This window comes from Onychostruthus taczanowskii, unplaced genomic scaffold, assembly GCF_017590055.1.
Source record: "Onychostruthus taczanowskii isolate IOZ18803 unplaced genomic scaffold, ASM1759005v1 scaffold44, whole genome shotgun sequence".
Lineage (NCBI taxonomy): Eukaryota > Metazoa > Chordata > Aves > Passeriformes > Passeridae > Onychostruthus > Onychostruthus taczanowskii.
The window spans coordinates 1,975,823-1,998,776 of NW_024501903.1; the positions used below are offsets into that span (position 1 = coordinate 1,975,823).

The 22,954-nt window shown below is 44.0% G+C and overlaps 1 protein-coding gene across 4 annotated transcripts; it reads right to left on the reverse strand.

Annotated features, from left to right (window-relative positions):
* Positions 1-855: 855 nt before the first annotated feature.
* Positions 856-14,822, reverse strand: KCTD21 (potassium channel tetramerization domain containing 21). Of its 4 annotated transcripts, none has more exons than XM_041414186.1 (3): positions 12,867-13,233; positions 5,653-6,502; positions 856-5,394 (listed from the first exon to the last, which is right to left on the reverse strand). In XM_041414186.1, the coding sequence occupies exon 2, from the start codon at positions 6,470-6,472 to the stop codon at positions 5,690-5,692; it is 783 nt and encodes a 260-aa protein (XP_041270120.1). In that variant the 5' UTR covers positions 6,473-6,502; positions 12,867-13,233; the 3' UTR covers positions 856-5,394; positions 5,653-5,689. The 4 variants fall into 4 exon arrangements, with proteins under 4 accessions (XP_041270120.1, XP_041270119.1, XP_041270118.1 ...); XM_041414185.1 differs by having other exon boundaries at positions 856-6,502; positions 12,867-12,943; positions 13,065-13,232; XM_041414184.1 differs by lacking the exon at positions 12,867-13,233 and adding an exon at positions 14,785-14,822 and having other exon boundaries at positions 856-6,502.
* Positions 14,823-22,954: the final 8,132 nt, after the last annotated feature.

Sequence of the window (22,954 nt, forward strand, 5' to 3'; positions counted from 1 at the left end):
TGAGGGTATGGCAGCTCAGGGACTGATTTGCTGAGCGTCCCTCTGTGCAGACACCCAGCTTGAGCTGACATGCTGCTCTACCAGGCTATTACTATTCACTTTTAGAAATCCAGCACCTGGGGCTGTTGGGGAAGCTCGGGTTGAGCCCGAAGGAAGAGGAAGCATGCCTGGGAGGGAGTGTGCGTGAGCGAGGTTGGTTGGGGCTGTGAGGCCGCCCAGCCTCCCCCGGGCAGAAGCTGCTTTGAAGTACTCCAGCTCAGCTCTGCTGCAGGGAGGTGCCATCTCCAACCTGTGTTGCTGGTGTCCAAGTCAGCTTCCAGGTACAAAATGCTCTTTCAGAGGAACAGTCTTAATTTTTTTTTTTAATACCTTCCTGCCAGCCTGCAGGGTGGATGCATACAAGGCTGATGCCTTTTTAGCTTCATTAGCAAACCTTCATCTATCGAAGACTAGTATCTTGTAGGAACTACATGGACTCATACAGTTTACCTGTTCAGTTTTTATTTTCCTGTACAGCAGCAATGTATTATTTGCTCAGGAACTAGTGACAAGTCTAACAGCAGTAATGCATCAGGGTTTAAGTAGGGTCCTCACTGGAAAAACAAATCCTCTGTTTATAAATGTTTGAAACATAAATGAGCTAATGCATTTTAAATGGTTTTCATTATTTACAAAGGCTTGTTCACCCAAGTTTTCTACTGCACTAATTCCTGGGGACCTTCTTGCAGTTCCCAGCCACTGAGAGGTCGAGGTAAGCATTACAAGGAGGCAGTGGTTAGAGAAAGGGAAAGCTACAAGTGCAGCAAGCATCACTCATGCTTTTTTCTCAAGAAATATGTCAGGCAGAGCACCTCCTGCTTCATTCACATTTTATTTACTGCTATGTAAAATACATATTAGTTACAGTTCACAGAAGGAGTTACAAGCAGAGGAATGCAATCAGATTTTTAAATGGGATAGCCCTGCAGGCCCTCTGTGAAGGTAGTAAGCAATAAAGACCATCTTTTCACACTTTTCAAACACTTCTGATTCAAAAGCATGGCTTTTAGTGAATTGGGGTCCAAATGCTGATCAATGGGAAAATCCATAATTAGGAGTTGGAGCGTAAAAATACTCAGGGGAATGCCCAGAGGATGAGGAGAAAATAAATTATTAGATACAGCCCTCTCCTGTAGGTCCTTTTTTTTTCTGAATTCCCAGGGAAAATATTCCTTGTGTTATTCCCAAGTGAACCCATGAGCTTGATCTGGATATGTATACACAACCAGCCCTTCTTGCACAGACTATCTGTGACTGCCTCTACTAACTCACATATGAGAGTGTTCCTGGGAGGGCCCCACATTGGCACTTCTTGTACCCCGCAGGTTTGTGTCCATCAGCACCTAGATGCAGAATGGAAGTTAAAATGTTTCAAAATACGCTGAAAGTCTGAGCAGAGGCACCAAGTTCTACAGGATAGGGTGAAAATAAAACTGCCCAGAGGAGTCTTCTTCATAACTTCTTCATTAATCTGTGAAGTATCAGAAGTTCCTAGACTGATTTTCCACAGTCTATGGCTGAAGGCAGTATTTATCACTTCCACCAACCTCGTACACAGACTCCACCAGCCTTTCCACCTCGCCTTTTATTCTTGGGAATAAATCTGATTGACTGCAGATATTTGCTGCCAGTGCTCTCAAGCAGCAATTTATACCCAACAACCCAGTTATAAAGTTCTAAGTGCAGCAGTGCAAATGCTTGGTGACTCGAAGCAAATGGAAGCAAAGCTGCCTGCTCCCGAGAAGCTACTAGCAGAAGTCTTGGCAAGACCCATATTTAAAGTGCATAATAGGAGATTAAACCTGGGAAGGACCAGTGAATCATTTTAATCACAGACTTTTGTAGTAAAATCTTTGTCTCCATTGTTATCTTGCTGGGTTGGGTTTTTTTCCCCTGAACACATAAAGATAATTTTATTTTCCCCCTTCTAAATCCTGGATTTCTTGTTATGTGAATTCTTTTAGATCTAACATTTTTATAACTATTTCTTTTATTTCTTTACCACTGCCTGCAGAAACAAACACTCCTTCCATCAACTCCTCCCAGCCTTTAACAGCTGTATAAATTAAGTATTTCTTATTATTTATATACAGTTTCAGTCTCATAATTGTAACTGGACATGGTTAGATATTTAAGAGTACCAAGCCTAAAAACACATAAAGAGATCCATGAGTGATTCTTTCTGGAGTCCATTAAGATGTTTTATAATAGTCTTTTTGCCATGTAAGAAATACCACTGTGCTGTGCACATGTCCAGATCTGAGAATGCCATTAGACTACAGCTAAAATCTTGTTTATCATCTGCGCTAACTTTGCTATTCTCCTCTAACACTATTGAACACTCTATTCAGTGGTCATTTAGGAAAAAAAAAATGAGGCCAATAAAAAAAAATTGCAGGGCTTGGCCTCATTTTGTACACTAAGGTATTGAGAGAGACAGGCATATTGCAGAAGCAGGAATTATGCACCAAAATGTAGAAGAAAACAGTCACACAACTTTAAGGGAAGAAAATGTCACTAGATCCTTTCCAGGAAAGAAAATGTTTGTTCTGAGAGTGAATACTCCATTCAGCAGTGAAATCATTTTTAGATATTACTGCTAATAAATGCCAAGTGCTTTTCATAACTATTGGTGGGGTTGTGCTATACTTAGCATGGCTTTGTGCATGTTTGCTTCTCTTTAATTCAGGAAAACTCTTGAGAAGAATCATTATCAGTGCTGTTGACTGGTAAACAAAAGCAAGTTACACCTCCAGGGCTCAGAAAAAGAAGGCAAACAAAAACCAGCTATTCAGATAAAATGCAAACAAATGCTCTGGAGAGAGAATGTTCCTATAAACAGTCATTATATCGTAACTCACAGACTGCAGAATTCGGGAGCAGCTATAAATTGAGCTTAGTGTGGAGTTTGAAATAGCAGCTGCATTTGTAGAACATATGTTTGACTGCAATCACAAGTGATTCACTTACCATCCATTTCCAGTATAAATAGTACCTCATACTTAAGGATCTTTATTGTGCTTAGCAAGTTTGAGATACCTCAGGTTTTCCTGTTCCTTCCAAAGCATGGCTTCACTCATGTCTTTGTACTGGTTGGAAATTTTGCATCTATCTGTGTATATAAAAAGGGATATTTTACATCTCAATGTCTGTTAATAAATGACAGAGATCTGGGGCCAGCTGTACCTTTTACTGTCCTAGTTGCATGAGCACAAATAAATGTGTATTCAATTTGTTCATCTTCTGCATAACAGACTGATGGGTTAAAGCACGCCAGGTAAAGATCTGCATCCAGTTCTCTCATTTTACGGACTCCTCTTACTTGCCTTTCACCAAGAAAAATGCAGTAATGATACACCTCTCCCACGGAATATTTTATTTTGCTGAAACAGAATGGAGCAGTACTGATCCAGAGCTCTAAAGGGTGTAGGTCAGACCTTCCCACCTCCACCCTTCCAAATGAGATCTAAGCCCATTGCTCTTACCTTTGGATAAACTCAAGGTGACAGGAAACAAATTCCTACTGGTATTATTTTAGTCATGACATACAAGAGCTCTGGTTAGAGATAATTTAAAATTTACTCTCAAGGGTGTGGGTTAAAAAGAAATACAGTCAACAGTCCCCAAAATCTCTGTTATCATAAATTCAGCAGTGGTATATCTGTTTCAAGTCACAGATTTGATGAAAGAGGGTTCATTTTACAGATCATAATCGTATTACCAGCACAGATCATCGCTGTCAATGGCCAGCTGACTGGCCAGCTTGTGCTTTGTAATTCAGAACTGGGATGGGCAAAAAAAAAAAAAAAAAAAAAAAGTTCTTCCTAATGCAACTAAATATAGAAGAACATGGTGACTCAAACTGGAATTTAGTCACAAAATCCTGTTTACAATCCTCAAAATACACAAAATTTGCCATGTTTGGTGGTTCTGAGGGCTTCAAGCCAATCAGTGCTTTCTGACAACATGGTCCCACATATATCATGCTGGTTTAGCACCAAGTCAGACAAAGGGCAATGGTTTGTTACAACTGCAGAATGTGCATTTTACCCATAAGCATGCTGATTTGTGTTGTTCATGCAGTCACAGTTTAGGACAGTAAAAATATATTGATCACGCTGTTTTTTACAAGAAAAAAAAGCTTCTTTATGCTTGTTCACAGGTCAGCTTAATGTAACAGCAGAGTAGTTACTTTGGGAAACAAGAACATTCGCATTATTGAGCTTTGCAGCCCTGTGCTAGAAACCTTTGGAAGCACTAAAACTCTAAATGCAAAACTTAGTTATTGCATTTTCCCTTCTATCTCATTAACGATCCTGAAAATGTTCCAGAGGGTCTCTCATGCACTCATAGCAATCTGGTTAGGGAAATACAGTTAAGGTACTTTTCAACATAATTAGCTGAGAAAGAACCATCTTGAATGTGGCACAAATGATGTTTAGAGACAACATGCAGCTAGTGAGTTATGATTTTCATTACAGCACAGACCAGGTGTCTAGGGAACAGTTTGACCTCTGGTTTCCCACTGCTTTCCCTCTGGCAAGCTGAAACTGAAGCCAAGCAAGCAGGTATAATTCTTTTAGTGACCTGACCACTTCACATAGACGACAAAAGGCTTAATGAACCAGGATAGGAAAAACGACCCTCTGTTTTTGTGATGAAAAATATTAGGTGTAACCTGGTGAGAATGTTGTCTTTTCAAATTAAATCCATCCTACCCAGAGAGCATCCCATGCATTCCAGGTACTGCTGAAGGGAGATATGCCCAAAAGAGGCTCAAATGTTTAGAGGACATTTGGGGTCCTCTGCCCCAAAATCTGTCTTCACCTTAGAAAATTTCAGCAGCATCCTCCAGACAAATATTAAGATTGTAAGAGAAAGAAAAGGACTACTTGTCTTGGATGCCTTTGGAATGTAAAAGTAAAGATTTAATCTTCTTGGTTTGTAATAACACCATTCTCTCTTCTATGGCTTCCTTGCCAGTCATATTATTCCAACATGGCTTCCCTGAAAGCACAATAAAGCACGGGCTCCCTCACAGGGTTCAGAAAAAAACCCAAGCCAGCTTCACAGAAATCCTTTGTTGAACCCAAAGAGATGCGATCCCTTACTCATTTGCAACTTGTACCATCCTTTACAGCTGTCTTTAGTGCATGTGGGAAGGCTTCTCCTCTGCAGATCCAAAGCTTCTTGAATGCTCTGCCCAGGTGGCACAGCAAGGCATGGCAAATGTGCTGCTAGGGCTGTCTGCTGCACTGCAGCTCCACGGTAACTTCCACTGCATCCATTCCAAACCACGGTTACCGAACTCTCGCATCCCCTGGCAATGCGGGTTAAGGATCACCCATTTTCCAACTGGAAAATGTAAAGATGACAGAAGTTAAGTGATTTTCCCCAGAATTGTACAGCAGGTCAGAGGCAGAGGCAGAGACAGAGCCAGTCCTTCATTCAGGCGCTAGACAATATTGCTTCTGTCTGGAATATGGACATATTCTGGAAGGTCATATTGGTAAGTACATTAAAGGAAAATCATCTCCTTGTTAGTGACTCTTAATCCAGATAAACATGATTCTGAATTAGGCTGTAAGTGTGTTTTAAAGGGAAACACTTAACCTGTGTTATCTCCATGCTAGCACCACAACAGCCATTCCTACTTGTACCGAATTAGGCGAATAATCTTATTATTCATGAAATCTGAAGTATGTGGATGAGCAGAATCTATGCAGAAACCATCACTCATGGCTATTTTCAGCACTTCTTCCACAAACACCTGGAAACTATTGATTTGCTTATTATCTGGAACCACCCAGAGTCTCTTCAAGTTCTGCCTGGTGTACTCCTCTTCGGGAAGGCCTTCCACACTTGCAACCCAGTCTAAGGTCAAGTGGTTTGGGTCCTGCAGGTAACTGGATATTGAGGAAAGGTTTCCATTGAAACAGTAGTACAGTTTGGAACCAAGAAGCTTCAGGAACAGGCATGACGTGGAGAAGATATGAGCACTGAACACTTCCATGTTGGAGGAAGACAGGCTGTAAATCTGGGGTGCTTCTCGGACAGTGAAGTGAACAGTCTGGGTCTTCTGATCGAGAGTGATGTTGAGCATGGCGTTTTTCTCTGCTTTAGAAAGCTCTACCTCCTTCTCCTGCAAGGCCTCAATCAGGGGCTGAATTTGATAAAAATCTACTTCCCGCCGCAGTAAGCCCATTTCCTGAAAATCTTCAGGAAGATCCAAGTGAGAAGTTCGTAAAAAGTTCAGGATATAGCGGAAGATTTTGCCATCTCTGTCAATAAAGCAGTTGCCTTGGCTGTCCTTCTTGGTTGGGATCTTCCCACTAAACATGGCCCCCAGCATGGAGTCTGGAAAGCTAGTCAGAGTGGACAGAGAGGTGGTATAGAGTTTTCCTCCAACATTGAGCGTGATAGGTTCTGACATGATGGAAAAGTCACAGTGCTGGGATTAATTCTAAAAAAAAAAAATTAAAAAAAAATCCAACACCACACATTTAGTTGCATTAATCTTTTTGAAAGGTTGAACTACAGAGATAAATAGTACTAAATATATAAGGGTAACCACATGGCAAGAATTCACCATAGAAATTAGAAGTGAGGAATTATTTTTTGAGGTTGTATCTGAGAACAAGCATAAGGATATTTTTTCTCCTAACAGATTTGAACAGGACTTTGTTTAATTCAGTTTAGTGCCAGAAATCATGAGTCTTCCAAACCTTTACAATTATGCTAAAAGTGAATCTATCCCACCAATACCTACTATGAGGGCTGACTTCGAAGTAGCATTCTGGGCTTGTACAATCTCATTTCCCTCACAAACAGAGAATTTAGAGGGGGCGAAGAAGGACAGGACAAGAACTTGACACAACCCAACATTTTCCATAGTGTTTGAGGCTATGATTAGAGTAACAAAGCAGTTCAGCAGAATCCCCTGATGTATGTCTGAGTGCAGTCAACATAGCAGGGAGCCAGGCAGCAGTTGCTGCCATAAGCACATGACAGTCTATGGTTTCTTTCATTAAAAAAAACCCAAAAAAACACTAGACTTTCTTCTTCCACTGTGCTTTACCCTAGGAAACATTTTTTAATTATTTGGGGCCATATATCAGTTGACACTGTTTCCATGCTGACCCTCTGCCATCAGCTGACATGAACTAAGGATGGGATATTAAGGTGCAGTTAAGCTGTAGGAAGGGACATGCATGACCTCCCCTTGGCCTCCACCATACTATCTTCCTCCTTTATGCCACCTCTGGCACTCATCTGATCCTACAGTGAGTCAGTTTAGGGAGAAAACACAACATTTTCTATTCAGCATGCTTTGCTGTATGCTGGAACTGGACCAATGCCAGGGCTGGGGCAAGGGAAAAGAAAGGAGCTGTGCAGCTGTCTCCATTGCAGTTCAGCTCAGCTGTCTTGTGCAGGTAGGCCATTATTCCTGCTACCTGAGGACCTGCAAACCTGTTTTTTCTTGTTTGCTGAATCTAAACAAATCAACAGTTCAGCAGGAAACCCACCAGTGTTTTCTTACAGAGGCAGGAGGCAGCTCTTGCTGTAGTAACTACAGTCATTCAACAGAAAGCTGCCAAACAGCTCCCTTAAAATTGAACTTAAGTGCAGGCGTTTTCCTAACTAGTAATGGAATAATCATAGACACTACCCACTATTATCAGCTCTGGAGTCACAGCAAAATGCAGATAAGGATAAGGTCGTCTGTGCTGGAATATCAATTTCATGGCTGCTAAAACACAGATAATAGTGCTAATGGCATTCTAAAACAAATACATCTCTAGGCAGCAGCACATTTTGCTAAGAAAAATTGGCCCAACCTAGGGAAGATAATTAACAGGTCAAAGGAGAGCCTGTCTTTAACTTGTTTAAGACTAACATTCCACTTTGTTCTTTAGCCCTTGGCACACAGTCTGTATTCCACTGGACAATAATGGAAAGATGCAGATCTCTAAATGTAGAGTGCTTTCCCTGTCAGTCCCATGCATCCAGCAAAACTGGCAAATAAAGATGCATGTGTAGGCCAACACAACAACACATGCATTGATGACCACAGACCATCCTTGTGACTAACCTCAGCCAAATATACTCCAGAAAAAAACCCTATCTGTTCCAGTGTTCAACTCCCCTTGGCACTGTAGTCTCAGCATACTTCCCACTCTTGAAGACTTCAACCCAATTTAGAGTCAAGAGCTGTTTAAACCTGATCATGTGGAGGCTTCAACTGATCTAATTCTGTAGCACGAGTGGCTGCCATGGATTTTTCCCCTAAGGGCTTGAAATATGTCTGCAAAAGCATTGCTACAAGAACAATCAGGCATTCACAAAAACAGCCTAAAATGGATTTTACTTTTTTTCACATTTCATCAAACAGAAGCTTCCCAATACCTCCCTACAGCCTGTAGAAGCAGGACTGATAGCGGCTCCAAAAGTTGTGTTCATTGCTTCCCACCTCTGCTGCCCTTCAAGCTGCTGTAGACTAAACAACCTGTTCTTCCTTCATAGGTGAAGCTTTCAGATTTTTGAGCCCACACCTGCTTCTTTACACCATGAGAGTTTTTCCTCAAGCTGTCTGCAAGACTTAGTCAAACACAAGATGTTTCCCTTGATGTGCCTGTGACAAGGCTTCACTTGGCAGAGCTCATGGTCAAGACTCACAACCCAAAGACCACCATGCAGCCCAAAGACACAGATCTTCATTTCAAACTCATCATCCATCCTAGGGTTTACGCTGATCCAACACCTCACTGATAGCCTGAATGAGAGTCAGGCAACTTGGTCCAACCTGAACAGATAACATTAACTCCTGTAACTGTTTTCTTATCAGCAGTCCAAAAGGGATGTTGCTAACAAAATATGGCAGTAACATGAGCTCTCTGAAGCCGAAGACCGTATCTATGCTGGTGGCAACAGCATCAGAAATCTAAACCTTAGCTCTGGAGCTGGAAGAGTAGCACGGAGACTGGGAGCCTCTCAGTGTGTGGGCTCTGTTTCTCTCCCACCTTTGGGCATTGCTCAGACATGTGCTCTGGACAGCCCATTCTGCTTATGGCTATTCTGCATTGTAAAGACCCATACAGACTGGATTTCCCTCTCCCAGGACACCAGCCTGCTCTGATTTTGAACCTGCCCCTTGCCCCTGCACTAGAGTAAATTTTAAACATTTAACGAGGCAAACATCTTGCCCATGGATAAGGCTGGAGGATAACTATTCCTCAGCTGTCATTCCTAATTGTCTTTTTTTGCCTAATTCATCCCATTTCTTAGAGGTTTATATCCTCATAGAGTGAAGATGAATCAGATAATCTGGGAACCTCTGGAGCCAAAAACATGAGCACAAATGAGCATGAATGTCTACTGGATTTGTAATCAACCTGGACTTAATGCCTTGACCAACAAACATATTTACAAGTAGCTGGGTAAAGTCAGTCTTTGCTGCTTTTTGCCCTAAACACTTATTTATGAAAAACTGTTTTTCATAAACCTGTAAAAATTAAATAAAATGAGTGTAACTTTTCTCTCTTTAATCATTCAACCACCATTTGCAGCACCCAGCATGGGTTTTCAAGCCTGGTGCTTTGCTAATGGAATATAACGGTTGTCCAACAATGCAGTATGAAAATCACTTCTTGGCGAGATTTCCACAAAGAGGAGGTACCAAGAGCATCTGATCTTGGATATGGGAGGCTACTGGTCTAGTGGAAGGTGTCCCTGCCCACAGGTGGGGGTGGGTTGGAACTAAATGATCTTTAAGGTCCCTTCTAACCCAAACCATTCTGTGATTGTATGATTCTATAACCTGCTGACACCAAGGAGAAGTACAAATTGGGTTACAGTTCCTGGAAGCAGAGAATTACAGTACAGTATTTTGTGTAGTTCCTCCCCAAGTAGCATTTAAAATTCACTCTAATTAGGTCAGCTAGAGATCTAATTTGATAGCTGAAGATGCAAATTTGGCTGAAGAACACAAGATTTATTTCGTGCTTCTAAGAGCAACCTGTACTTAAATACCTCTTTTAATATCATGGAAGAGGGAAAAGTCTACATTTGATTTCAAGTCATGATCATACCACATGATGTAAATTGAGAGAAACCAGTAGTGCATGGTCAGCTTTATGAAAAAGTCAAACTCCTGAACCGAAGCTGCTGTCTCAGCATCTAAGCATTTCAACTGACCACAGCCTGTAAATTTTAACTTGGGTTTGACTCCTAGGAGCATCCTCAACAGCTGCATAGAGAACATTTCTGTAATAAGCCTCTACCCCATGAGTTTAGTTCAGCAAAGAACTGGTTTGAAGTTGGGAGAATGATGGGGGTTGACACAGCAGGAAGGTATGCAAGTATGCAAAATGACAAAAGTGAACTGTTTTCACTGATCAATGCCTTCACATATTTAGAACCGTTATCATCATACCACTTTGTTTCATAATCATTTTTAATGTAGAACAGCTTTGGATAAGCTTATTTCCCCTCTCCTGTATTCATAACATTTAACAGCGCTTTAATTAGCTAATAAATAAAATTCTATATACATAATTTAACTGCCTGTTTCACCCAACTTGGCAAAAACCCACAAGTGTACAGTAATCATCAAAAAAAAAAAACAACCCATCAGCCATGATTTGCCAATGTAAGTAAAATGGCACAAATATTACTATATTTTTAACCACTGAAAAATACATACAGCTGTAATCTATTCTTTTAGCAAAAAGAATGCAGTTTAATAGAAAGTCTAAAGTTATACATATGTTTATATGATTGTCAAAAGACAGCCATAGCTCTCCCTATATATACATACATACATATATTTATATATAGACAATTTTAAACAGGATTTTAATTGGGAAAAGGAATTGATTGCCAACACACATTCCACTTTAAAAATGTCAGGGAAGGAAAATGAATAATCCTGCTGGATTTCAGAGGCAATGCCCAAGATGTGGATAACCGGCTGATCCTAGTGTCTTTCAGGAGATTTAATTAATGAGATTAATTAAACACAGAACAGCAAAGCAAGAGCAATCTGTAATTTGGTTGAAGAGGATCGTGTTGAGTTGTTAAGGTTTCTAAAGTCCATCCTACAGGCTGCTTAGGGCCTCTGAAGCCCTTACATGTGGTATTAAAAGCATTAGAATTGTAGCATCTCCTGAAATACAAGGTAACATATGCTGTTACAGAAATAGAGTTTTTTTGCTGCAAGATGTAGCATTACATGGCCATTTACAAAGTCACTGGTTTTAATGGTTTTAACTTCATGGAATCACACAATTATAGAACAGCTTGGCTCGGAAGAGACCCTAAAGATTATCTTGTTCCAACCCATGCCCCATGGGCAGGGACACCTTTCAGTAGACGTGGCTGCTCAAAGTCCTATCCAGCCTGGCCTTGAACACTTCCAGGGATGGGGCAGCCACAGAGTCTCTGTGTAGCCTGTACCAGTGCCTCCTAACCTTATGTCTAATATGGCTGGTTAATTTTATCATGTAGCCTTCAACAGCTCACCTGTGAAATATCCCTCCACAACCAAAACTTGGAAAGTCTGTATTTAAGACAGTGAAATATGTGCAGCTGCTGTAAAAACTAGTTGAGGACTGACAATGAACCACAAAATAAACACACAAAAAAAGAAAGGAAAAATGAAAAAAGAGAAGAAATTAATTATTTAGTCTGATGCAATGAATGATGCCTAAATGGCAACAGAATTAAAGCAATCCAGGGACCATTTCTGCTAAACATCAGGAAGAGCAGCCAGACTAAAAACCTCTCTGGCTTTTTGAGTATTGCCCAAGAGAGCTGGTGAAAGCCACATCAAGTAGACAAATGTTACAAGAGACAGATCAGGTAGTGCTTTATAGGAAGTAATTTTGCCTTGGGAGGGGCAGGATTGATTTCACCTCAGAAGGAAGCATGAAAAAAGAAATAGCCGGGCACCTGTTTGGCTGCTGGAGACTTTAAACGGTATTCAGCAAAAGACAGTTGTTGCAGGATGGGGCCCCAGTCTGCTCCATTAGAGCATATTAACTGTGAACACCTAATCAGAGATGCAAAGATGCTCCTTCCTGCGTGAAGCTTGTTCTGCTTTGGGTTTTACCCACACCTGGCATGCAGCACTTTGCTCCACTGTGTTTTACTGAAATACATGTTTTGGTTTGAGGTAAAAATTCCAGTTTCTACAAAACACCTGAGCCCTGAGAAAGCAAACAAACAAACAAGCAAACAAACAAACAAACCCTCATAAAGTTGAGAACTCCAGCCCTGGACACAGCCAAGCCCATGGCACTTGCTGCAACTGTACCTGCAGAAAGTTCTGTCCCTTCTCAAGGGGACAACCTCGTGGACGAAATCCAAACCCTACAAGCTCGTGCCTTTCTGTGTTATGGGGGCTGCAAATAAGGCACTTTGAAGCCTAGAAGTCACCTCTTGAAAGACAAGATAAAAATAATAGTAATAAACTACCTAAAGGGAGAGGGCAGAAACAACAAAGAAAATAGTATTTAAGGGTTTTAAAAACCCCAACAAACCACACCTCAACTAACCAGTTACCCAGCTTTCAGCAGACAGTAGGCACCAATGAGAGCTGAGTTTTATGAAGAATTTTGGACAAAATCCTTTGCAAGGATAGACTCGCCCTCTCCCTCCATATATCCCTGATGCACATTTACTTAGCTAAGCTCATCCTTTACAATCAAAGGTTAAACATTCACAATACAGTCTCTGCACCCTATCTGCTTATTTATGGCAACCTTAGAGAGGAAATCCCATGTTCTCCCATCACTGCAGAACGGACCCACCTGATTTTGGACACTTACTTAATATGAACCCCTCCAAATGAGCAGCACGTAAGAGGCTTAATTAAATTCAGTCCGTGAAGCAGAGCATGGCGTGCCTGCCAGGAGCAATAGATCCCAAAATGAAACGCCTGCGGGGCGGAACAGCAGCTTTTTGTTTCAGGACTACTGTGGTGCCTCTGGAAATTTCCAGCAGGCGTTTGGGAAAAGGCCGCTCACCCCGAGGCTGGCACGGGGGACGTGGCGACAGCTCTGGGAGGGGACTCAAATTCCCAGCAGGCGTGAGGCAGGAAACGACGGGTCACCCTTCCTTTCTCTTCTTGCAACAGAATTGCTATCGATCTGCCGGCGGCTGCAGTGCTGGGAGACAGACATACTGACTATCCACCTTCGGAGCGCAGCTGCTTATCTGCCAGTTATTTATTTAATTTATATTTCATTTTCTGACCCTGCTTTGTTATGCACAGAAACGCTGTTCTGCCAGTGAGCCGCAGGAGGGATGGGGAAGCGTGAACGGAGTTTCGTAACAGCCCTGGTCTGCTGTGGGTACGATGGTGTGTGTTCATCCCTTTCCAAACCTGCGCCTCCACGCCCTTGAGCATCTCCTGGGCTGCTTGCTTAGGGATACAGCAGAATGCAGGAGGCTTTGCCTAGGCTCTCTGCAGATGCTGAATTTATGCAAAAAGAGAAGGGGAAGGGAGGCGGAGGTAGGGAACTAGAGCTGGTGCCCAGCTAGTAAAAGCAAGGAGAGGTATAAAGCAAAGGTCAGGTTCCTCCTGAGAGTAGAGGAACAAAAGCAGCAGCACACAGCTGGGAGCAAGAGAAGGAAAAGAAGGTTAAGTGCTGCCGAAGGAGAACGGCTGACAAGTGGAGGGGGAGAGGGAGTGCAGAGCCACAGGGATGCGGCTGCAGCCAGGTCTGGAGAACAAAAGCCGAAGTGCTGCAGTGCTCAGAGCTCTCATGATGACCTTCAACACCCGTAGGCTCAGGGGCTGCTGGGTGGGCAGTGCAGATGGTCAGGAGGCACTGCCACCACCTGCCAGAAAGGAGCCTGCTTGGCGTCTCAGGGCAGTGGGGCCACCACCTTTCCTTCCAAGCTGATGGAACCCTTTGTGCAGTCCAATATAATATGCCAGTTCTGGCAGAAGTTTTCACTGATTTTTAATGTCCTCTCCCAGCACCCATTTAGGTATCACTTGGCATGCCTAGAATATCTTCCTGATATACTTTATTTCCTTCATGGACCACTTTATTTTGTCCCTGAACAACTTCACGGCACACGTGGTAGCCACCACCTGCTTGATAGACACCACGGGGTGGTTCAATAATCCAGTTTCCACCTCATCTCCCACTGACAACATTGTTTCCTGAGTATCCCTGCAATTAGAGGGCTGCTAATTCCCAGCACGGATGCTGCCGCACCACAGCAAAACTCACTCATAAATCCCACTAACAAGGTAGGCATAGCCCAAAATCAGACCCTCTGGAGGGCATATATCACACCCATCACTCAGCTGGACCCAGCTGGCTCCATGTCCCGGCTGTGGGCATACAGGGCTTGGATTCGCTGTGAATACTTAAATTTCGGAGATGTTTCATTGGAAGGGGGCAGGGGAATGTACAAAGTTTGCAGAGTGGCGCTGAACCCGACTCTGTTACGGACAATCGTAGGTAAGGCTCCTCCCTGCATAGCCAGGCGCTCACACTACTGAATTAGCTTAAAATGCTAAAAAAATAACCCCAAATTCCCCTTCAGAAGGGGCTCACCCGTCCTTCCTGCATCCCATAGCGGACCAGCTGCGCGGCTACCGGCCGCCGGTCCCCGCTTCCTCCCCGTGCCTCAGTTTCCTACCTCTCGGGGAATTCCGCTGGGGGTACCTCCGGCCCTCCCCACGCCCCCCAGCCGGGCGGATCCCCCCCAGCCCCGCCGGGGACCCACCTGCGCCCCCTCCAGCCGCCGAGCTCCGCCGCTGGCCGAGAGGCGGAGAGAGGCGGAGGAAGCGGGGGGCGCGGCGCTCCCGGCACGGCCCGGCACGGCTCGGCCCGGCCCGCTGGGAGATGTAGTTTCGCCGCCCGCCTCGGCCCTGCCCAGTGCTGCCCCGGGACTGCGGCTCGCAGCCGGCCACGCCGCATCCCGGCCCCGGCCGGAGGTAACGCGGGGCGGGCGGAAGGGAAAGGGGGGCAGGAGCGGGGCGGTCAGGGCTTGGAGTGATCGCAGGGAGCGGGGGATAGAATGGTAGGGAAGTGGTGCAATAGCGGAGATCTGGGCTTGGGATGTAGGAGGGATGCTCAGGGGAAGACATGCAGGAGGAGTAGTCGGGGAAAGAGGTGCAGGACGGATGCTCGGCGTGAGAGATGCAGGAGGAACGCTCGGGGTGAGGGATGCAGGAGGGATACTCCGGTGAGAGGTACGGGAGGTGTGCTTGGGGTGAGGGATTCAGGAGGGATATTAGGGATGAAGGGTGTAGGAGGGATGCTCAGGATGCAGAAGGAGTAGTTGCGAAAAGGAGTCCTGGAGGGATACTCAGCGTGAGGGATGCAGAAGAGGCACAGGAGGAGTGCTTGGGGTGATGAATGCTCGGGATGAGGGATTCAAGAGGAATACTCAGTGAGAAGCATACAGGAAGGGTGCTAGGGGAAGAGATGCAGGAGAGGTAGTCAGGGAAAGGGATGCTTGGGGCATTGGGATGCGGGAGGGATGCATGGAATGAGGGATGCTCTGGGTGAGGCATGAGGTAGGCTGCTCAAGGGAAGCAGTGCAGGAAGGGTGCTGGTGGAAAGTGTTGCAGGAGGGATGCTCAAAGGCAAGAATCCTTGGCAGTTGGGATACAGAAGGTTTTCAGGGGTTGGGATGCAGGGATAGAGTTCGTGTTCTCAGGAACTGGGATGCTCCGAGGGAGGGATACTCATGGTAAGAGTAGGCGTACTTGGGAGGGATACCCAGAGGGATGGTCTGGGGTTGCAATGTAGCAGAGGGCTTGGAGTGAGGTATGCAGGAGAGATAGCTGGGGTGAGAATTACTGAAAAGGCTGAGATACAGGAAGAATGCTCAAGAGAGGAATTCTTGTAGGGAGGAGTTTGGGAGAAAGGGACAGGTTTTGGGATTTCCAGAGAGATGCTTGGACAGAGGTGTGCTCTGTTGTCAAGGTGCAGAAAGGAATGATGGAGGAAGGGAGCTTGAGCATATGGCTTCTTGGGGATCAGGCTGTAGATGAATGCTTGGAGGGAGAAATACAGAGCAATATTGGAAAGTGGGGGTGTGTGCATCCCCTCACTGCCTGCAGGGCTTTGCAAACCTGTTTACAAGGCAGCATCTTGTTATAACAAACTGACCAAGACAGATTCAGGTTTTCCCCAAAGGAAGCTGACCTGGGGAGAGACACCTTGGGATGTTCCCATCCGATAGGAAGCCAAAGACTCTAAAAGTGAGGGTCAAATTCAGATTAGCTGAGATCCAATCCAATTTCACGGTAGATCTGCCCCAGGTTGGACTTTGCAGGTGTTACTGAAGAATAAAAGGAGATGTTGGAATATTTGCACTGCTGTGAGGTTTTCATAGCACTTTGGGAGCTCAACTAGGCCATGCTGCATCTGGTGGCAGGGAAATTTCAACAGCATGCCCTGCCTAGGCTGAAAGGATGCAACTGAGGTTTCACCTGAGAATGCTTTGGGCACCTTTGTGATGGAGTTCATAAGGTTTGCCATCGTCTCACTTTGCATTCCTGCTTTGTGAATTGGTTGATGCAAAGCTGAATATATTGGGGGCTGGAGGGAAACTGAGGTCTCAAATGGGCATCATACCGCATTTTTCCTTTCCTGAAGGCACCACCAAAGATTGGAGATGTCTGTGTCCAAACGGTGAATCAGTGTCTGATGAATCCCAGGCAGCGTTGGCAGTATCCGCCCTCAGTCTGGTATGCTTTGGTGAACAGGACGTGGTTTTTCCTTGGGTTATATCCAGGGTTTTAATTTCTATACAGAGACAAAAGCAGACAGAAACCTGAATAAAGAAGAGTGATTTTAATGCTATAAATACCTTCAGGAAAACAACCAGCTTTCCGGAGTAGATGTATTTACAGTCTCCAGGGACAGTGATAGAAAGGACCTTGGCCTGAAGGTCAGTGCAGGGTCTGGGCACTCCCAGTATAAAGCCTTATGGAAGTAGGGTGTCACAGCCCAGGCTGAGAGCTCTAGCTAAGCAGGAAAGAAGAAGTCTTTTGGGGAAAGAAAAGGAAGATACCTTCAACTGGAGGATGTGAGGAGGAAAACTGGGAAAAACTTACCTATTGCAGGCAGAACAGACCTTTTGGGCATCCAATGCCAAATAAATTCAGAGAGATCAAAAGCAGCTGGGGTGGGTTATTTTTGTGTGGAGAACCTGTGGTTTGTCACTGCTGGTTTGGTGGTTTGAGCAAGCCTTACCTCATGTCCCTTTCTCTCCTGCTCATTTTCAAGGGAGAGAGGAACTTAATTCCTTGTGTCTTGCTTTCTGCATCTGTACCAGGATGGTTGATAATAAGCTAGTGATGGTTTTGAGATGCTTTACCAGGATACCAGTAGGTACTAGAGATGTGTATGTGTGGTTGTTGATTGAAGGGGAGGAATGGAGCTGGGAGGAGCAGTCTGGAGAAAGAGAAGATGAAATGTTAGAGCCATAGGCTTTATTTGGTAGTGCACTGATTGCTTTGACACCCAGCCAAAGCCTTTTTTTTAAATTTGATGACGGAGTGCCTAACAGCAAAAAAACAGAGCAAGTGAAGAAACTAAGGGATCTGTGTGCACCAAAGGGATCAAAGAAGAAGCACTGAAGAAATAAGAGAGCAGGGTAGGGTAGGTAAGATAGGTGGGTTGAGATAGGGCAGCCTGCCCAGCACTGTTGTCAGTTGGAGACGGCTGATAGAATTGTATGATGTGGTCAAACATATTTATGATGTTTTTGAGAAAAAAAAGAACAGTAAAATATGTGGTACTGTAAAAAAAGGAAAAAGGGTCTGCAGTGGTCTGTGGATCTAAAGTATCAACAAGTTTTAAAGAAGGTAGGGACTACCATATGATAAATTTAGGCTGATTTAGGTATCTTCTGGTCGGTTACTTTTTTGAGACCTTTAGAATAGCATGGCCACAAGAGAGGAACTCATTGTTCCCAAGGTGGAGCTCCCAATGTACATGCAAAATGCCAGCAGTCCAGTTGGGTGACAATGCCTTAAATAAACCTTCGCTCTCTGGAGAGAACTGAAAGCTACTGTCCTGCAGAGTGTAGGACACAGAGCCTCCTGCTCTGAATCTGCTACTGCCTGTGGTGCAGGGCAATGTCCTGTTCCAAATCTGCTGCCTGTGGTGAAGGACAATCTCCATCGGTGCTGTACTAAAGGGCGGTTCTGATTCCGAGGATAGAAAAACATGAAGAGCCTCGTCAGCCAAAAGTAATTAACTCTAGTGAATAGGAGACACACAACACGAGTGCAATCTGCCACTGGAAAACAGTCTGGGACAGGAAGCAAGGAATATGTGATCTCCTTGAAAAGCAAAGGTGAATTTAGAAAGGCAGATTATAATAACATGCAAAAAATTGAGCTGGGCTTCTGTGCTGGCAATTTTTCCCTGTTATGACTGCAAATGGGTAGAGTCTCACTTCTTTTTCTAAAGGGCTATTTAATGGGATTTTTCTGCAGCTATTAGCTCTGATTTTCTGCTTAGATCTCATAAAAATTACCCTTGTGCTCTGCTCTGCCACGGCATTTTATGGGGTTCAACTCAGACAGCAGCTGAAAGCAAAGGACAGTGGAGCATCGCCATTAATGGATTTGCAGGTCTGGAGAGGTATGGCTGCTGGCTCTGTCACAGCCTATTCCATCTCCTTGTGCAAATGCTTTGGTCTAGATAGTTTTTAAGGTCCCTTCCAACCATTCTATGATTCTGTCGTCTAGATGTGCCTCAGTTTTCATATTGCTACAATAACACGAGTATCTATTAGATGTGGTAATGATGTGCAGGCTGTGGTTTCCCCTTCTTAGCAGGATGAACAGAGATGTACTTTGAACAAAAAAAAAATCCTCCTTGCCTATGAATTCATTGGACATTTGTTCCCTGCACAAAAAAAAAAAAAAAGAAAAAAAAGAAAAAAAAAAGTTTCTATGCAATTACTTTTATATTTCTGGAAAACAGACCCAGAGAGGTGGCAATAGGGCTGGTCCTTGTAAGAAGTTGTATACCAAGTCATGGCAAATTTTGTGGAAATTTTAGAGAGCAGAGTATTTTTTTGTGCTCCATCAAGGCACTATGTGAGCTCCCTTTTATGCTGCAGCAGCTCAGCATGCTGCAGGATTGAGCCCTAATTGCCTGGCTGCCTGGAGGATGCAGCAGGAATAGCAGTAATGTCTTGGCTGACATAAAAGAAACCATTTTGGCAGGAGTTAAGGACAATAAAAGGTGAGTCTCACTTCTGTACTTCCAGACCTCCAGGGAGTTCAGGGAAGTAGATATTTTTCTTCTTTGTAAGTCAGAAGCAAACCACTTTATGTATCACTATATTTGGATGGTGGGAATTATTTTTCTTCAGTGGTTTTATCAAAGTCTCTATGATGCCATTCTAGGAAATATGCTGAATTTATTATTAAGGTTCCCTAAAGCTAAGGTACATTTTGCATCTGTTTTCAGAGCTTTGTTAAGACCTAGGGTGTGGGAACTGGTACTACATTCTGCAAAAAGCACTAAGAAGACTTTACTGGAAATCTGCTGCTGGCAGGGATAAAGGAATGAATTGATTTAGAATTATTGGATAGATTTCAATTGAAATGAATCCTAATTAAAAAAAAAAAAAAGAATAGGCAGAAGAGAACTATATGTTCAGCTCAAAACAGTACAGAGTATGAAAACTGGACCCAAACGAAGCCAAAGGTGATTTTTCATCCCAAGGTTGGATTTTGGTTTTTCTTTTTTTTTTTTGCAGTTTACTCAGTTTGGAGAGTGACACTAAGCTGGCCAATGCTGCTGTTTGCTTAAGTTCCTTTTCCCTCTCTGGTTTCTAGAGCGTGTTTGGGTCTGTCCTTGCAGGGAGCCATCTTGTGGTCAGCCAGCATCTTTGATGTCAGTAAGGCTTCTGAGATGATGCTCTGCACCTTCCTTTTATCAAAAACAGATGTGTGGACTGCTAATTGGATAGAAGCAGGCTGGAATGATCCTAGGACCTTCCCTTTTTCATGTTTTTATGAATGATGTAGAGGAGGAGATGAAATTAATTTTATCAAATTTTTGAGTGAGGCCAGAGTTGAAGAATAGTCAGTACACTTGGGGACAGGGCTGCCAAACAGGAGGGCCAGGACATGCTGTGGCTGATGTGAACCTCATGGAATTCAACAAAGAAAAATGCAAAGTATTTTGGGATGGACGCTTGGGATGGGCTCGAGTGGGATGGACTAACCCCTTGAACTGTTGAAGGCTGGGGACTGACAGATAGCAGCTCCCCAGTGCCTACCAGGAGGTTATTGAGGAGATGAATCCAGGCTTTTTAAAGCAGCACAAGGCAAGTGAATGAGAAAAAAACCAGACATAAATTTAAGTGAGAGCTTCCAACTGCAAATAGGGTAAACCTTCCCACTATGAGCTAATTAGAACAGGAGCAGGTTGCCCAGGGTTGTTGTATGATTTCCATCCTGGAATATTTTCTAGACCTTAACAGATAAAGCCCTAAGTAGCTGAGGTTGATTTCAGCTGTGAGCAGGGTTTGGGCTAGAGACCTCCCAAAGTTCTTTTTCTCCTCATTCTGTGATTTTGCATGTGTTATTCCTGCCAGTCATTCACTGGGGTAGCAGAACAGTTTTGTCATTTCCTGGGAGGTTTTTCCCTCCATAGATCATATTGTATATTCTGTGTTTTATGTGAGCTACAAAACAGATGGGAACCTCAATGTGACTCTTCAGTTTAATAATTAACTCTTTGACCTTCTACTTCATCCTTGTGTGCTCCAGGAATTTGGTTCTGTTCACAAGCAGGAATGAGGCAATCCTCCCAAGCTCTTCAGTGTGTTGTTAATGCTGCTGAGGAAGAAGTGCAAAAGGTTGTTCTACTTCAGGAACACTCATTATAGAAGCCTGATTGTCTGAATATTTAGTCTCTTTATTACAGTATGAAACAGAGAAGAACCAGGGACCAGATCTCCAAGGTAGCATTCAGCTGCTCGACAGTGAACTGTCCTTCCCCCTCCTGCCGTTCCCTGGGTTATTTATGACACATTTCCAATCTCTACAAGAAATGAGATGGGGATCTCACAGACAACACTCCAAATCACTTTACTCCTCCATTGCAAACCCTGATTCACCCTTTCCAGGGAGGTCTTGGGGGAAAAAAAGTTAATATTAGCTGCTTAAACTAATATTGCTCTGAAAGTATCTGGAGCTCTACTTGTCTTGAATTAGCCATCTTAATTCCTAGCCTTTGACATGTGAATGATCTTTTAGTTTAGAATGCTTTTTCAGTGTAGTTTTAAGGCTATAGTATGTATTATTGCATATTGCAAAGCCACTTAAATGTTGCTTTAATGTAGTTCTAAGATTGTTATACTTATCCTGGCTAGCATCATCCATCCAGGCCTTGTCTGACCCACACCCAGGGAGCAGTTTGGTCTACTCTGATACACAGCAGAACCATGGGCTTGTGTGTCCCGTCTTGCTGACACCAGGGTGGCTGGAGAGGTGCCAGTGGGACTGTATCACTTAAAGCCCAGCCTTGTCCTGCAAAGCCCTTCATTGGTGAGGAGAGCATGGACCCTTCACCACAAGGTCAACTCAGGTGGTTCTCCCTGTGTGTCTTCAAGGTCTTAATGTCCATATAAGTTATTATGATGTTTCCTGCTGAGGAAGAAGGTCCTTTGGGACTTGTTTGCCTCTTGACTATGGAGGGAGTTTATTTTTCAGCCTTGTCCTACTCTACTACGTCATGTCAGACGTGACCCAGTTACAGTCCATGCAGCAGTATTGAGGAAGCGCATCCTCCTGTTCCTTTCTGTGATCAGCCTGAGGAAAAACCAAAACCTTTTAGGAGATGCAAGTTTATCTCAAAATTCAGATGAAATTAGACTCTTTGCATTGAAAATTTGGTGAAGTTTGGCAATGCTAAAGTAGCTGAAAGCACAGTCGTAGTGGGGACAGTGGTGGGCATATCTGAGAGGGACAGCAGGAGCACCCAACACCACATACACCGGGGGACTGTGGTGATTTTTGGGGTTAGGTCTAAAAGAACTGTAGCCATTGTTTGAGCATCCTCCCTGTGTGGTGTTTCCAAATCACTGTGCCTGGCTCAGCATGGATTGCTCCAAGGAAGTAATAGTGAGACATAACCAATGGGCACTGCAAGACATAACTCCTGGCCCCTTATCTGTGTGCCAGATGACTGGGGTGTCTGGGATCAGGCTGGGAACCTGCAGAGAGGAGGTGTTTGGCCAAGGTGGCCACTGAGCTACAGCAAGGTCAAATGTTCCTCTTGATTTTGGACTGTCTACAAGCCCCATCTGCTCCCCAGGTTGACTTTTAGCCTTTGCTGACACTGTGGTACTTTCTGTTGAGGTGAAAAGACATTATCTGTGGGATTTTGTCTTCTCCTTTTATCTTGTCCTCATTTGCCACTGGTTTAATGCAGGCTGGTCCCTCAGGAGTCCTGCTTATATATTCTATCCTGGGAAGACAATGTGATGGAGAGCATTAGCTCTGCCATAGCTTGTTGCAGGGAAGGCAGCAATAATGCTTGATGGGGAAAAAATAAATCCAGCACATGAGCAGAGGAATGTATGAGTCAGCAGACAGGGGCCAGAAAGAGCAGGGTGGTTCTTAGAGAGGCACTGCAATGTAACCTGCGGTCATCGCTGGATTGGAGGTGGTTATATATATGTATACATATTTATCAATAATGGTTTTTTGTCATCCTGTGAGATTGCAGGCGAGCAATGATAGGAAGAGGTGGTATTTGGTGAAGTGGGAAGGCTTCCCAGCCAAGCAGCTGCGAGTCAGAGCTTGATGTTTGTGTCTGGCATGGCTTTATCTCTCCAGCCTCAAGCAGCTGTCTACCAGGAGAAAAGATACTCTCTGGCTCAGATACAGGCTTATTCCAGGGATAGC